The following is a 16,017-nucleotide window of genomic DNA, read 5'->3' as shown; positions in this document are numbered from 1 at the left end:
AGGATGGACTCTTAACCTGATTTGAGTCTTGGGCATGCAAATACGCCTCTCTCCCTTACAGCAAGGAGAAAGTGCTGGGTGGACCAGCAGTACTTTATTATGCTCACTTAAGAGACCTATGACTTTTTAGTCTGTATGTAGGGGAGAAAGAATAATGGGACTTTGGTGGCATGGGAAACATCATGCTCAAACAGAGGTGGCACAACCCAATTCAAGCCATTGTTTTCTCCCTGCAGAGAAAGATGCATGCAAGCCCATCAAGAATTTTGCCTTACCTCTGTCATTTATATCAGTCCCTTCTCCTTTCACCTGGAGAACCAGCTTCTCTTGCAGTCGTTTTATCTCAGCTTCCTTCTGTTCTAATTTATCTTTTAAAGATGATAGTTCTTCCTGTGCAAACAGAAAATTGACATATTTATTTAGAAGCTAGCTTTATGTTTTAAAGGAGTGATCCTAAACTGAAGTTTGTCATTTAAGTTAGAGATGACCTTCAATTAACGTTTATTTTATAAATTTTGTCAGGCCTTGCCAATCTTTACAGCAAACCATATTTCTTTTGGGAAAACAACACAAACATGAAAACAGTCTCCTGGCCAAAACAATTCCATCTCTAATTTAAATGTACAAAAATGTCTTGATCTAAATCTGAAAAAATGATGCTATGGAGTTTATTCACCTTTTAGACATGCATGAGACACTTTCAACCAACATCAAGTAGATAAACAATCCTAAGCCTCTATACTGAGAAGACCCATTGTTTTCAATGGGACTTACTCCAAAGTGAATGTGCATAAGACAGCAGTCTTAAGGTGATGAACAACAAACAACTCTAGACATGCGCACATCATAAAATCTAATAGTGCAGTGGAGTAATGTGTGTATGTGCATATTGTTGGAAGGATGGAAAGGGAAAGCTTATATGTATTTGACATGTACTACAATCACATATGGAAGCTTCTTATGAATTTAAACCCCATGAATTGTCTTGCTCAGATCAAAATGAATTTATCAATACACATAGCTGGCAATGAAATGTAAAAAATAAAACCATGTAGTATCACAAAGCAGCCACCCTGTAAAAAAAGAGATGCAGAAATAAAGATAACGCAGTTCACATGCATGTTTAAGTAACATGTTTTAAATTACAGAAGGCAAAACCACAGACTGATTGCACTTTACCTTTCTGTCCTGCAACGTAGGAGAAAACCTAAGATGGGGGGACTTCCAGTATCGTGCCATGTTAGCAACCTCTACTGGTATGGCAGCTGCACCAACTGACATGACGGATTTCCCAGGTTGCCAGCTTGCACTATTGCCATGCTGCTAGAGCCTGTGTGCTAGCAGTACTGTTAATTGAGCATTATCTATTGAAATGACTATCCTACCTAAAGCTCAGGTCCACCATGAGGAGTGGAGCAGTTTCACACTACTTGTTCCCTTCTACCATTGGGCCTAAATGACCATGCAGCTCATAGATTGTGGAAGCAGGCCAAAGATACACCTTTACAGAAGCCTGTCCATGTGAGATGTGCACTGCATAGCTCCTTTTTTGATCTCTAAGACAGGTGCCAGTCAGCTTCAAGTTGTCAGTTAGTGAGGTTTAAACCATTTTTGCATGGTACTCATGGATAGGTCATATTTAACTGCTCAGTCTTAATATTAAAGAGACAAACAGCTATGTAAATTAATTAAGGGGTACTTTTCTGTTCTGTTCTTTGGGAGAGTTGGCCTCTCTAAAGGCAGAGTCAGTTTCTCTGGACTTGGTCCTGAGATGCTTGCACTCTCTTTGCATTCCTTTGCAATACATTGTTTGGGCTTACATGCCTACAACATCTGTACCATTCATTGAACTTGTGGCAGGGGATACAGCTATTTGCAGGGTCTGAGGCCATATGCCTATGCACAATTACTTCAAGTAGCAGAAACAACCATCACAAGGACTTCTGCTATCATTTCTGGAACTTCTTAAGAGGAAAGGTATGAAACACTGGACAGAATACTTTATAAACTTTCATTTGGGTCCATAAGCATGGATCTGTATCATCTTAGCTTTATCTACATTTCTGTTTAATATTAGTTTATACCTATTGTAACTCCACTGATTCACCAAAGCATTCTGAAAACTGTAGTTTGGCAAGTGGTGAAAGCTCTCTTCATGATCCCTAGCGTCCCTTCACAGGACTAGTTTCAAGGGTTTCCTAGCAGAAGAAACTGTAAAACCAAACAAACTAGGACTTTAATGTGGATATGGCCAGTATCAATTAACGTTTGATCCAACAGATTAATATAAGCGAAACAAATCTTTTAAAAAGTCAACCTGGGCAATGCCCAAGAGAGTCTTCAGTCAAAACCAAAGATGTTATTCAAAAAATCAAATGTTTAGAAAACACCTAAAGTTAGATTATAGGAGTAGGGGAAAACGCTTACATGCTCTGTATCAAAAGGAATACTTGAAAATACAGACAAACAAACAAGATGAAAAACAGGCTCAACAAAAGCTGTGCAAAAATAAAAATGATTCAAAAACCAGGCCCCATCAATCTACCACACCTTTAACATTTGGCATTTTTGTTCCATCCGCTGCTTTTCATACTGCATCTGGCCCACTTTGATTTTCATGCTAGAAAGTTTGGCCATTAAAGACTGGTAATAGAGACAGAGGAATGAAACAGAAGTAAAGATAGAAAAAGACAAGCTAAAAGTGACTAACTTTCAAATGGAGGGCTGACAGTGAAAGATATTTCTGTGAAACCAGTGGATATCATGAAATTTGCTTTGAAGTAAGCATACTTAGCATTTCAGAGCCAGTTCTTGCATTAACTGGATGCCAGTGGAAGCTAGGGTACTGGCACAGGAAGTAACCAAATTGCACCTCTCCAGCATGGTCTCCCCATTACATAAATTACTAGACAGAATCAGCAACCACATGATGTAACAACAAAAACTCAAAGTTCTTAAAATGAAGCTAGTATAAGTACCATCTTTTTTCTGCTGAAGCAAGATAAGCTGGCTCTTGACAATAATTTTACTATAAGTGCATTGGATAAAACCGCATCTCCATGGGATTGTGTATATCTTGGCCCTCCAATATCTCAAATGTTTAACGTCACTCACCTTGGGCTTACCATGTATACCACGGCCTATCTGGCCATCCCCATTCATACAAATCACACCTACACATGAATCAACCTGCACTGAGGGAACAGATTGCAGCCTCCCAAATTTGTGAACAAACCCTAGACTCAGGGAAGGGGAGCAATTCACCTGATTTGCACTGAATATGGATTTACCAAGTTTTCATGTCCTAAACCAGCATGTGAATTGAAACATATTGTGTAGTTTTTCTTTGAATTTTATAATGCAGTTATCCTCTAGTAACACTGTATGAAATTCACTGTATCAGGAAAAAAACCTGCATGTGTTGTAAAAAATCATGTAAAAAGTATGTATACGGGGAAAACATGCAAGAAATAGCATACACATTTTCAAGTAAACTTTCATTTTCCCACAAACTGTTTCAAAAATAGAACAACGCAAACTCAAGAAAAATGATAGAACAAGGGAAAACAAACCAAACAGATTTGTCCTTCCTATCTATAATTAAATGCATTATCAAATAGAATAGCAGCCTATTCTATATTAAAAATTAGCTATCTTGAATGAGGCAGAATTTAAATACTAAATGGCAAAAAATCATTGTCAATGTCATGCACAGCTCTTTTCTCTTTTACTGTCAGCTACTTACTTTTGTAGACTTAAGCTTTTTCTCATACTGAAGTCTCTCAGTATCCATTTCTCCTACTTTTAGGCGTAATGCATTAATTTCCTGCATCAAACCCTGTTTAAAAAGGATATAAACCAAAGCAATTTTAACTTTTCACTGTTCTTACAAGCACTTAAATAAAACCTTTAATGAGACAAATATTCAGGCAAGCCAACTTTGATGACTATATACAGATTCTAATTATTAGCAACTATTCTAAGCCCTTATTTTCCAACAGTATGTCAATACATGCATTTCACTTAAGCCATCAGTATGAACATGTGGAAATTAAAAAGAAGTAAGAAGCTGAAAAGAAATATTTATGCTACCCAAGGCACCGTCCTGGGTCTTAACAACTTATAGCCAATCAAACAGAACACAGACCACAAATGCCTTGACTTTCCCTCATGCCTACAAAACAGGCCATTTGACAAACATCTTGCAAGTTCCATTATATAGCTGGTGGGTTACAATTGCTTTAGTAGGGCACAAGTTGCACAACTCTGCTCTGTTATGGCATAGGCAAAGCCTGAATGAGCAGCCAGCATGTTGGCTGGGAAATGCTGGGCTTTGTAGAACTTCTTTGATATCTGAACATGCACATTATGAGAAGAATCCCTGGAGAAAACAACCATGCAAAGTCCAAGACATGCAAAGTCCAAGACAGAGGACAAGGAGAAGGAAGAGAAGAGGAAGATGGATTACTTCCATGAAGGAAGCCAACAGTCTTGAATTTACAAGAGCTGAGCAGGGTTGTCAAGAAAAGGACATTCAGGGGGCATTCATCCACAGAACTGCCATAAGTCAGAGACAACTTGACAGCACATACCACCACCAGCAAAGCAATTTCATATAGGAAAATGCTACTCTCCCACCTCTGCTATGATCACAGTAAAACAACAACTACAACTGTATATGATAAGAAATACAAGTTAGTTTCAGACATGGCTAATCCACTTTAACTTACCTCAGTGTCTCTGAACCTGTCTTCATAGTCTAATCTATCCTTCTCCACTGCAGTCAACTTGAGCTTCAAGTTGGAAACTTCTGTCATAAGGTCCAACTTTTGAGTCTCAAGGGATGTTCTACTTAAGAGCTCCTGGTAAAAATTAGGAAAGAATGATTAAGGGTGCAATCCATTGCCCTGTGCCCTCTCTGCATGTATGCTTCCTAATTTGAGAAGCTCCTAATTTGAGATCATATACATTTTTCACCAATCCATGAAACAAGGTGCCGCAGCAGTGGTCTCTGCAACCGTTGTGCTTCACACCATGTACTCAGCCATCTAGATAATTCACCAGGGAGGGGGGATGCAGGAGGCTAGGTTCAGGGTGGAACAAAGAAAGACTCAACCCCAGCCTCTTCCCTGTCCCCACTATGCCCTTTTTTGCCTTCTTCAAGGCCTAGCTGCAACCTGGGAGGCACTTAAGAATTGTACTCTTAAGGAATGAGAAACTGCAGTTCTCTTTTAATATCTCAGATTCACGCCTCACCACACCCTTCATTAAAAAAGAGCTACACCAGTCAAAAGTCATATTTGTTAGCAGCGATTAAAGTAAACTCCTTTGCATCTAGTGCCCTATTAACAGAACATCATTACAGCACATTGCAGAAGGGTTCACTCAGTTTGATGTTTCCACACTTCAGTGTGCTGCAAACTGGAACTGAAATAGGTTGGCATGGTTACCACTTCATGTACACAAGATATTCAGCACTGTGAACATGCAAGATATTTTTATTGTGGCGTAAAAGTTACATAACAAAAACAAACTGGCACTTGTTTGTTGTGTAAGTATTTATCCCCGAGTCAATACTTCATAGAGCTATCTTTGGCAGCAATTACAACTCTAAGTCTTCTTTGGTAAGTTCCTATTCACTTTGTGCATCTGGATACAGCAGTGTTTTCCCATTCTTCCTTGCCAAATGGCTCCAGCTCTGTCAAGTTGGATTGGGATTGTTGATGAAAAGCAACTTACAAGTCTTGGCACAGATTCTCAACTGGACTGCAGTCTGGGATTTCACTGGACCATTCTAAGCCATTCAGGTTCTTGTTTTTAAACCACTTTTGCTGTTTGTTTAGGGTTCCTGTCCTGCTAGAAGATGAACTTCCACCCCAGTTCCAAGTCTCACAGAAACTAAAAAAAGTTCTCTCTCGAATTGCCCATCCTCCCCTTAATCCTGCTAAGTTTCCCAGTCTCCACCAAGGAAAAGCATCCCCAGACCATGATGCTTCTTTTGCTTCACTGTGGTTATGGTGTTCTAAGGGCAATGAGCACCATTGGTTTTATGCCATACACTATGTTTTGCAGAAAAGTCAAAAAGTTCAATTGTGGTCTCATCAATTTTTTTTCCACATTTGCAGTGTCTCCTACACGCCATTCTGAAAACTCCAAATAGACATTAATATGAGCTTGCTTCAGCAACAACTTTATCCTTGCCACTCTTCTGTAAAGCCTTGCATTGTGGAGTACCCAGCTGATAGTTGTTCTAGGGATGGTTTTGTCCATTTCAGCTGCAAAGCTCTCCAGCACCTTCACAGTTATCGCTGATTACATTTGTGACTAATGCCTTTCTTATCTGATCACTGAGTTTCAGTGGATGGCCTTCTCTAGGCAATGAGGCAGCCAAAGCCATATTCTTTCCATTCTGTAACAACGGATTAAACAGTGGGTCCAGAGGGTGTTCATCGTTTGGGTTGTTTTCTTTTACAAGCCAGCCTTGATTGGTGCTTCAGCATAAGTCTACCCCAGAGTTGTATTTAAAGCTCCTTAGTTTTTATGATATTGTTTGCTTAAATATGCTCTCCAAGCAACTCTGAGGCCTTCCAGAAACAGTTGCATTTCATCTGAGATCATGTAGCACTGGACTTGCACATAACAGACTTCATTCAATTATTTAGGGTATGTGACTTAGGGAAGCATTGGGTTGAATCAGATCTAAACATGTCACAAGCAAAGGGGAGAACAGTTATACAAGCAGCAAGTTCCAGTTTGTTTTTGTTTACTTAGCTTTTGTGCCACAATAAAAATATATTGCACCCTCAATGTTCAGAATCTTTGTACACAAAGTGGTAACAAAGCCAATTCAATCTCACATCACACTGACAGCCAGTGAAAATATAAATAAATGTAATAAATAAACAAATTAATGAATCCATTTGAATTCCATGCTGTAATACAAGAAAATATGGAGAAGTCCAGTTGGGATAACTACTTCTGCAAGACTCTGCAACATGACATTTTGAATTATATTTATACTGCAACCATCAATACAATTTTTACATTCAATTGGTGTACAATCTAAAGTCCCACGTTTTAGTTACCTTTTTATCACTTAGAAGGCTCTAAAATTTCATTCTAAATAGAAATATTAACAAAAGCAAAATATCTAAAAAAAAGGCTGCTGATTGTGAATATGTGGGGGGGAGAAGCATAACATAAATTTCATTGTGTGTGCGCATGTGCGTACGTGCGCACACACGTGTGATACACACAGAGAGAAAGAGATCAAATTTTTTTGGCTATACCTGTTGTAGCATTTCTTCTGTGGCATTCAATTTCTCCCTGTGTTCTTCTAAGCAGTTCTCCAAATCTCTGATCTTTTCCCCTTGAGCATCCACCTGGTCAGTAAGTACACTAACCTGAAAAAGAAGAATACACAGATCTCTCTAAGTCCCTCATCTTTAAGTAGCAAGTTTCGTCTATCATTATTGTGTGATGGTTAGATTAATTAGAGTTTACTAACATTTACAATTATTTCAATCACTGCCAAAAATATCAGGGTTGTATTGCAATCAGGACTGATGAGGCACCATTATGACACCAGAAATATTCACAGATGTTCTTTGTCAAAATGTCTTGCACTTTTTTAAGACTATCCTCTTGTGAACAAATTTTTCCTATAGATCTGTTAGCTTGTTCTATAATATGCGTCTAAAAAGAACCCCTTTGGGTCAGAGGAAAAGTCTATCTAGAATAGCATCCTCTTTTCCATGGTGGCTAAAACATGGGAAACCATGAAGGCAACCATCTTTATCCATAGTTATTTGATGGCATGCTGCTTCTCAATCCAGGCCAATACAATGATGAATTTGTTTCAATTCCCTTTTAAAGGCACATAATTCAGAGGGCATCAGGTGGCAGCAAGAGCTTCAAAAATTAATTTTGAATGGCATGAAAAAGTGCTTCCTTTCTCATCTGGCCTTAATGTAATGTTAATCAATTCCACTGGAAGACATGGATTATTGATATGACAGAGACAGAGAGAGCAAAAGCAAGAGCGATAGAACAATCAATCTTTTCCAACCATGCATAACTATTTAAATCCCTATCACGTCCTCCTCCCTTAGTTGTCTGTTCCCACATGCTTTTAATCTTGCCCTCACATGTTTTGATCTTGCCCTCTACTGAAGATACTTGATAGTTATGGTTGCCCCTCTCTGTATCTTTTTCAGCACTACAACAGACTTTTTGACATTGATCTAATAGAACTGGACATGAAGCTTCAAATGCAGTGGTTTATTAGGAAGTTACAATACTGGAAATTTTATTTTCCATCCTTTCTTAATAATTCCTAGCATAGAATTTGCTTTTTCCACAGCTGAAGCAAAACTTTATGGATTAAACGCACAACATAGGCAAAAAGACAGCCACTGTAATCCATACCACTGATCAACAAGCAAGCGGCCTTTTAGTACGACAGATCTATGTGACTGAGTATGTTAAAAAGTGGGTTTGTGACTGGAGACAAGCCTCCAGCCAGGATTTATTTTGCAACCATTACATGAAGATGGAAATAGAAAGCACTGCCATACTGAAAAATTGAAATCTGAATCACTGTTTGCTCTTCTCCTCTGAGACATGTCTCAAAGAAAACTCCCTTTCACCTCCTTTTTTACAAAATTTTCCCTTATCTTCAATCAATGATCACAGCACATCAGAGACAATTTTAGAAGACAGGGACAGCGACATGAGAGTTGAGTAGGCTCACATGCCAAGACAGCTATGTAAGTCCAGATCAACATCCAAAGCTTTATTATGCATAGAGAAGCAAAGAATGAACTAACTGGGGGGAAAACTTACTTGCAGAACAAGAGATTCCTTGTCGTTTTCCAAACGTGCAAGCCGCTCCTGATATACATCTCCATTAGCAGATATATGGCCATTGGTCTGGAAAATAAAATAAAGAATACACTGGCCTGCCCTAACACAGTTCTATCAGTACAACTCAATGTTTAGAACTAAATAAAACACCAAATTAATGCCACAGGTGTTTGAGGATGCAACTCCAAGGCTCAAATATACACATTATTTCATCCTCACATATGAATGGAGCTATCCATAGGCAAATGCAGGCGAACCTGTTGGCAACTCAAGCATTTAAAGAGAAACTATCAAGTAGAAGGTGCATCTCCCACAAACAAGGATGGTGTCCCTGCCCTTGACCTACTGGAAGCTAAGCCTGGATGATGGGTTTTAAAAAACAAGCAAAACCAAAATCTGGTATTACATTTTTATGCTTTTCTAAGGGTCTAGAAAAGGCTAGTTCCAGACAACAGCAGGATACTGGACAATTTGGACTGATCCAGAAGGCATCCTGCTTTCTTGTAAATGCTAGATATTTTTTTCTATGCAGCAACATTATAAGCTTTGAAAGACCACTTTGAGGAAAACAGCCATCTTCCCCCTGCTGCAAATTCTCACCTTCTACCTTTGTCTTAATGAGCTCATTTGGAATCAAAACAAGAACGACCTGCCTGTCACTGGTCCAAGATCAAATTGTTGACCCAGTTACTGGACCCATGGTGAATGTATCAGTACTGGCCAAATCCTGAGCCCGTGTGAAATGCATTTGCTACAGCAACATTATCTACTCTGAAACTTCTCTGGTTAACAGTGGACAGTTTCTAGTAGAACAACATGGCTGACTAATAGTTGCTTATGAACAGGCTTTATTGCTTTAAATGATCTTACTCTTTTATTTTAAAACTAGTTGTGCATTCTCTTGATGAGTTTTTAGCAAACAGAGTGATATAAAATATTAATGAAATAAGGAAATAAAATAGCAACTGGAAATAAAAAGTTTCTCACCACTCAGCCAAGAATTAGTTGCTGAAAAAGAATGCTTTTTGTAAGCTAAATTCTGCTATCAATCAAAAATCCCTGTTCATTAATTCTTACTCTATGTACATCTGAATCAGAGGTTTACAGCTGGCTTTGCATAGTAAATTGTAGGGTTTTGGTAAAAGTCAACATAGATACCCCAACTTGAAGTTTGCCCATGACTTGCTTATACTATCAAAGCATTCATATTCATCAATATATAAAAAACAAAATTTCTAGGCTCTATGGCACCATTTTTACCCTTTTTTCCCTCAATTTGAAGCAAGTTAATAACAAGATATCTTTGGAAGACATTATTGCCAGTACCATTGCTGTTGTACTTATTTTTCCTGATTTAGTAGACTGCTAAATGACTAACCACTAAACTTATTTGAAATACCATTCATTCTTGTAAGTAAACTAGGACACAGAAGCTGCACAACATTCCTTGCATTTGTCTGCTAGCATAGAAGGGCGTTACCAAAATCCAGATTAGGTGCTTGCTGTTTATCAGGCTACCTTAAAGAGCAACAGTTACTTGCATACTTTGTGGATTCTAATGCATACTTTGGGGGTATGTGAAGAGGACATAACCTCTTCAACAGGAGAGGCTATGGTGAGAGGGGTTAAACTCATTTGAGAAGTTGCAACCATGCCTATTTTAAGCCCACGTAGCTTTAAAAAGGCTTCCAGGATTGGCTTCTCAATGCAGAACTAGTTTAATAATACATGAAAATTTCTATACAGACAATTCTTGAGCCCAACAGAAAGCTGCTACTGGGAGATGGCTAGGCTAGAAGCTCAGAAGCCACCATAAGAAAGTGCTAAGGTTAGGGAGAAGACAACTAAAACAATGAGTGGTCAGCAGGGTAAATGTATGGAAGATTAATTAAGATATTATCACACATAAGCTGTAAAGGTCTTCTTATATACAACCTTGGGTCAAATGGATCCCTACTGATTACCAAAAACTACATCAAACCTCACAGGACTCATTCTGTTGTGCTTTACCATGGAATCTTGGAAGCCCACCACAAATTATGTTGATTTTATTTTTATTCTATTTTTCAGAGGGATTAGTTTGTAAAAGTGGCCCCCATACCTTCTACAGTTGCTCACTCCTGCTGTAGCCCTTGCAATTCTCTGACCACCACTCCAGGAGATTTTCCAAAACCTTACAATCAGCTTTTGGGACCACTGAGAAATCTCCTGAAGGAAGGAAGAGCTGGAAACCCCACAGCAAAACTGCCTAGGGTTCTTAAGATTTAGACCATAACTTTTAACTCTAAGAAGCATACCCATGTGTGGTTGAGTAATAAAATTTCTTTGCTTAAAAGGGACTGCAATGAACCAAATTTTATTTATCATGAAATACACACTCATATATACAAGGAACATCTAAGCATGTGTAAGATAATTTCTTAGTTTCAGAGACAGAGCAACGTGAAAGACAGGACTGGGTACACTTGAAGCACTAAAAACATAATTGGGCACCAGAAGACTGAGGGTGACTTAGAAAACAAGCAAAACATTGGTCTTTCGTGATCCAAATTATCTTCCCCCACATTCAGCACTTCCAAAAATGGTTGCAAGATGAAGAATCATGGTTGAACACTGAAACAAAAATAAGCTACTCTTGAAGCAAACCTAATTGATACAAATGCACAAAGGCTGCACAGCAGTATGGCAGAAAGGAATATTGTTAGAATGATTATCGTCATACTTCGCAGTGATTTTGTTTTGCGCTTCAGTGCTACAGATCTCTTGTTGAGAATTTGCAATGTTCCGTATAGGTACTTTATTGCTACTTAACACACTTAAATCCATGCTAAATTGGATTAAATGCAAAGTTAAATCCAAGCTGAAATGACCCTACAGCTGCCAAAAGATTACCAAATCTGCTAAACCCATAAAGTAGAGTTTATCAGCAAATTGTCTGTTTAATTCTCTTACTTTCATGAAGAATATGGAACAAATTAACCCCTTTTTCTTGGGGTAGATCTTATTTCAAAATGTCTATGATGTCATCATTTTTTGCAGAGTAGTGACATCAGCAGCAGCAAAAGACAGGCAAGTCCCTTCTTCAGGGGGTTTTATAATCTACGTATGTCAATGAGGGAAGGGACAGAACATGGGAGCCAGAGTAACAGCGGAAGGACAGGCACAGACGCAGCTGCTCATTATTTTGACTTTGTTTCATCTGGCTGTGAAGACTAAAGGGTTGAGCCAAAGATGTCATGGACAGGTAGGTTTGACTTGGCATTTCAAGAAAGGAGGCAGCACTACAGAGAATTATTAGGAAGCTGCTTCAAGCATAAGGCACAACAAACAAGGAATGGACGAGAACTTCAGGTGGGATTTCTGTGGTAAAGAACACTCAAGTTAACATTTTGCTTTCAAACTTAATCCAGTTCAGGTATGACTATCAAAGCACACCAGAACCTTACTCTGTATATGGAAATATTATCCATAAATTGGTAGGAATATTAAGCATCTCTGACCTACTTAAGTTTGTCTTTACTGGCGCAGCTCTGTAAATGGCATTGGAAGGGAATGATTCCTCCTTCCAGCTGCTGCACCTTATCTGCCTTCAAGATCTGCTCTGGAGGCCTGAACACATTTCTGGGCATTACAGAAAGCTCCAAAGAAGAGGGAGAAAATCCTACTGCAGTAACTGGTGCATGCCAACTTGACACTGGATGTGGTCCAGAAAGTGGACAAACTATGCCAGCATTACCAGATTCTAGACAAGAAGAATCCCCAATGACTTGAACAGTTGGAAGAGTTGCAGCAAGTACAATGCTTTAGCCAACTCTGTACTGATTTAGAAGTTTTATGGCCTAATTTTTACTGAAGTAGTAAACATGGGCCTGAGTTATGCCATTTCAGTCTATAGGTGAGTGTGTGTGGTGGGGTCAAATGATCAACTGTTCCACCATCTTGAAAATGTCCTCCAATATAGTTAAGTAGACTTACAGCCAGAGTTCTTAGAAACCATCTATCCCATAAACCAAAATTCTGTATCAGAATTAGATAGTAAAGACTTTAGTCAGACACACTAATGAGGAACATTCCAAACAGAACACAAATATTTTTCATGTAGTAAAAATGCTTTTAAGATCAGAGCCCAAGTTTGTATCCTGCAAGCTACACGGAAATGAGAATTCACTCAAAGTTTCACATAAACATTTTTTGCCACTAGATGGCACCCTCAGCCAGTTTAAAAACAATTAAACCTATGGAAGGTTGTGTTTTGCAAAAATGTCCTATCACATCTTTGCCAGTTCACTCTGTTCCCAGTGCTGGACCACAAGGGCAACAGATATGTTGCATGTGGCTTCTTAATACATTATATTACTATACAGTTTCATTAAATATTTCATCCCTTATTAAAAAAGAACAACAATTTCAATTTCAGTACAAAGGGAGGTAAAAATGCCAAGGGCCAACTGCAGATTTAAAGGAGAAAACAGCCAGTGCTCGCCATGAGAGAAGGAAAGGATCACACTGTGCCTTACTAAACCGGCATTTTTAATGAGGTGCGGGGAAGACATCTTTTGGCAGGAGCTCCTCACTATCTTGAATGACAATTCACTCACCATAAATGAATTTAATTGCACAATCTTTGGAACAGCATTAGCATTACCCTGCCTTTCTGGCCTTGTTCAACATGGGCTGATATCCTAAGATGGATATCACATTTTAAAAAATAAGAGTAATAACTGTAAGGCACATTAAAACCCAGGTCAACTGAACCAATAGTGCAACAAAAATGTAAGTCTTGTAAAGTTTTACCCAGAACCAATATTTAGCATATTCAAAGAAGCAGTAAGGTGAAGAATGTTTTTGAAAGAATCCTCTTAAGAAACTTAAATGCACCCTGAATTAGAGAAAACACATCTTTTATCATTATAAAAGCAATGCTGCAAAGAAAACTTGTTACTTTGACAAAAGAGCATAAAGTTGTTGACTGAAACTGCCCTGTAATAATGTGCGGCTTGGATTTACATTCGCAATATTACGTGATATTGATGAGTCCAACAAAAGGGTACATCAGCCTTTCCTTTTAGACCAAAGTAGCAAAATACCACCATACCATTTGGCTCTGTAGCCATTCAATCAAAACTTCTGCTGTCGAATCTGGGACTTGGCACCGCAATCCTTCTTTTTCATCCACTTCCATCATCTCCAATAAGCCACGCAAATCTTCCACAAGGTTCAGTGCTCGCAGGCTCCCCATGAATGGAGAAGTTGGGGACTGGCAGTCAAATATGCCATTAGAATATTCTAAAGCCTTAGAACCTAGGGAGCACAACATGTTTATCAGTCAAGTACCACATTATCTACATTTATGAAACGTATCTGTGCAAGACAGGGGAAAACAGCATTTAAAATGTTAAGAGCTGCTACAAATCCAAAAATTAGGAATCTAGCCAAATACATGCATCTTTCTTCTGAATTTGCTCGGCTTTTGGGGGCATTAAATCAAATGCATCTTATGCTGTTTATGGCGTAATTACTACATGAGCATGCAAACCTGCTTTCCATTTCTACATTTTGAGTGAGGCAGGTTAAGGAAGAGAGTATTATTTGTTTAAAAACTCACTGAATATATGGTAACTTTCTCAAAGTTTGAACCCAGGTCTTTTCAGGTGAATAATCTAACAGCATATTCTTTATATCATATTGATGGTATCCCATGCATAATTACTGTCTTGAACAAGTTTGCTATTTTAAATCACTGCACACTAAATCCAATCAACCAGATTATGTACATGTGCTTTCTATATTCAGAAATGAATTATACCATCTGGTTGAATGTATAGCCATATATTTTAAGACTGCTCTGCCTGAACCTTAAGTCATTCTGCAAATTTTATGTAAACTGCTGCTAACACTAAGTGTATAAATTAGATGCAGGCCCCTGGTCATGTTGTTTACAAGGCAGCCTTTCCAGTGTAATAATAATTGAGCTAACTACTAATACTGCAGTATCCACTGTTTAAATGCTACAGTCACACAGGGCCAGGATTCTGATCTCCAAAAAGAATCTTCTTGTCATGACAAAATATTGTTTGGACGCACAGCTAGTAAGAGAATCCTTTAAATATTCATCCACAGAGAGGAAATAGGAGGGAAAACCAAAGACAAAGAAATCTCTGATTTATGCTGCAGAGGTAAGGCTGAACATTTGTTACGAGCCAAGCTGGAATGAAAGCTCAAATGCCTGGGAAGCAAGAGGAGCAAGTCTAGGCAAGTGCACATGAAGGCATCTCTGTGTCAAGGCCACTTCTAAACTGTCACAGGACTCCATGTTGCAAGCTATTAAATGTGTAGCACAACACACACAAGCACATGCAGCATTTCAGTTTATCATGGGAAACTTCTTTCTCCTCCAAGCAGAACACAGGGCACTTGTGTCTTATCCTCAAAGCATCCTTGTTAGGTAAACAGGCTGCAATCCTATACACACATACCTGGGAATATGTGACACTGAATTCAGTGATGCTTACTTCTCAATTGGATTGTAATTTTACACTGAAAGGTATGACTAAATGAGCTAAACAGCTAAGTTAAAGCCTGAACTTAGATCTTCTCATCCAGCTTCAACACTTCACGTCATTGGCTCCACAATATGCATGAATATACCACCACATATGAAATATAACTAGGAGTTTAATTCCTGTGACTAACTGAAAATTGTTTCATGCCCATCTGAGTTCCTTCTGAAGAAGCACATCACCTTTTGTTCTGATCATGCATGTTTATTCTTCATATTTTATTTATTTTCTCATGAGGTACCATATAATGCTCTCTTACCAGATCTCAAGGTGAAAATGAACAAACTTAGCTGGAATGCTGTCTATTTAACTCAAAGGACTTCTACACATTCAATATTATTGGCTTATCCTGGCTATATAGTGCTATAGCTCCCATGGCTAAGTAAAAATTTAACATGATTAAGCTTTCTTACACAAAATAAGATCCCCATGATCACTGATATATATGACTAAAGTATAAACTAAAAATCTTATCTTAAAGGGAATAAACCCTGCAAAACTCTGTGGCACTTACTTCCAACCAAGCATACTTTATGATTAATACATGATTATACAGCAAATATTTGCTTGTTTAGCTGTGTACATAGCCAAA

The 16,017-nt window shown here is 38.4% G+C and overlaps 1 protein-coding gene across 4 annotated transcripts in view; it reads right to left on the bottom strand.

The window, feature by feature from the left end:
* The window catches only part of PPFIBP1 (PPFIA binding protein 1), a 136,364-nt gene that overhangs the window by 40,525 nt on the left and 79,822 nt on the right, over positions 1 to 16,017 (bottom strand). For all 4 annotated transcript variants that reach the window (XM_044423135.1, XM_044423137.1, XM_044423136.1 and 1 more), the window contains exons 3-8: positions 13,961 to 14,166; positions 8,845 to 8,931; positions 7,290 to 7,403; positions 4,731 to 4,862; positions 3,746 to 3,838; positions 276 to 390 (exon numbers count right to left, since the gene is read on the bottom strand). In XM_044423135.1, the coding sequence (XP_044279070.1) occupies positions 276 to 390; positions 3,746 to 3,838; positions 4,731 to 4,862; positions 7,290 to 7,403; positions 8,845 to 8,931; positions 13,961 to 14,166 (747 nt within the window). The remainder of the gene's footprint in view (positions 1 to 275; positions 391 to 3,745; positions 3,839 to 4,730; positions 4,863 to 7,289; positions 7,404 to 8,844; positions 8,932 to 13,960; positions 14,167 to 16,017) is intronic.

This window comes from Varanus komodoensis, unplaced genomic scaffold (assembly GCF_004798865.1).
Source record: "Varanus komodoensis strain SLA01 unplaced genomic scaffold, ASM479886v1 scaffold13_3, whole genome shotgun sequence".
NCBI classification, from domain to species: Eukaryota; Metazoa; Chordata; class Lepidosauria; order Squamata; family Varanidae; genus Varanus; species Varanus komodoensis.
Note: the sequence above shows the minus strand (reverse complement) of the source record. Positions and strands in the feature narration are given on the sequence as shown.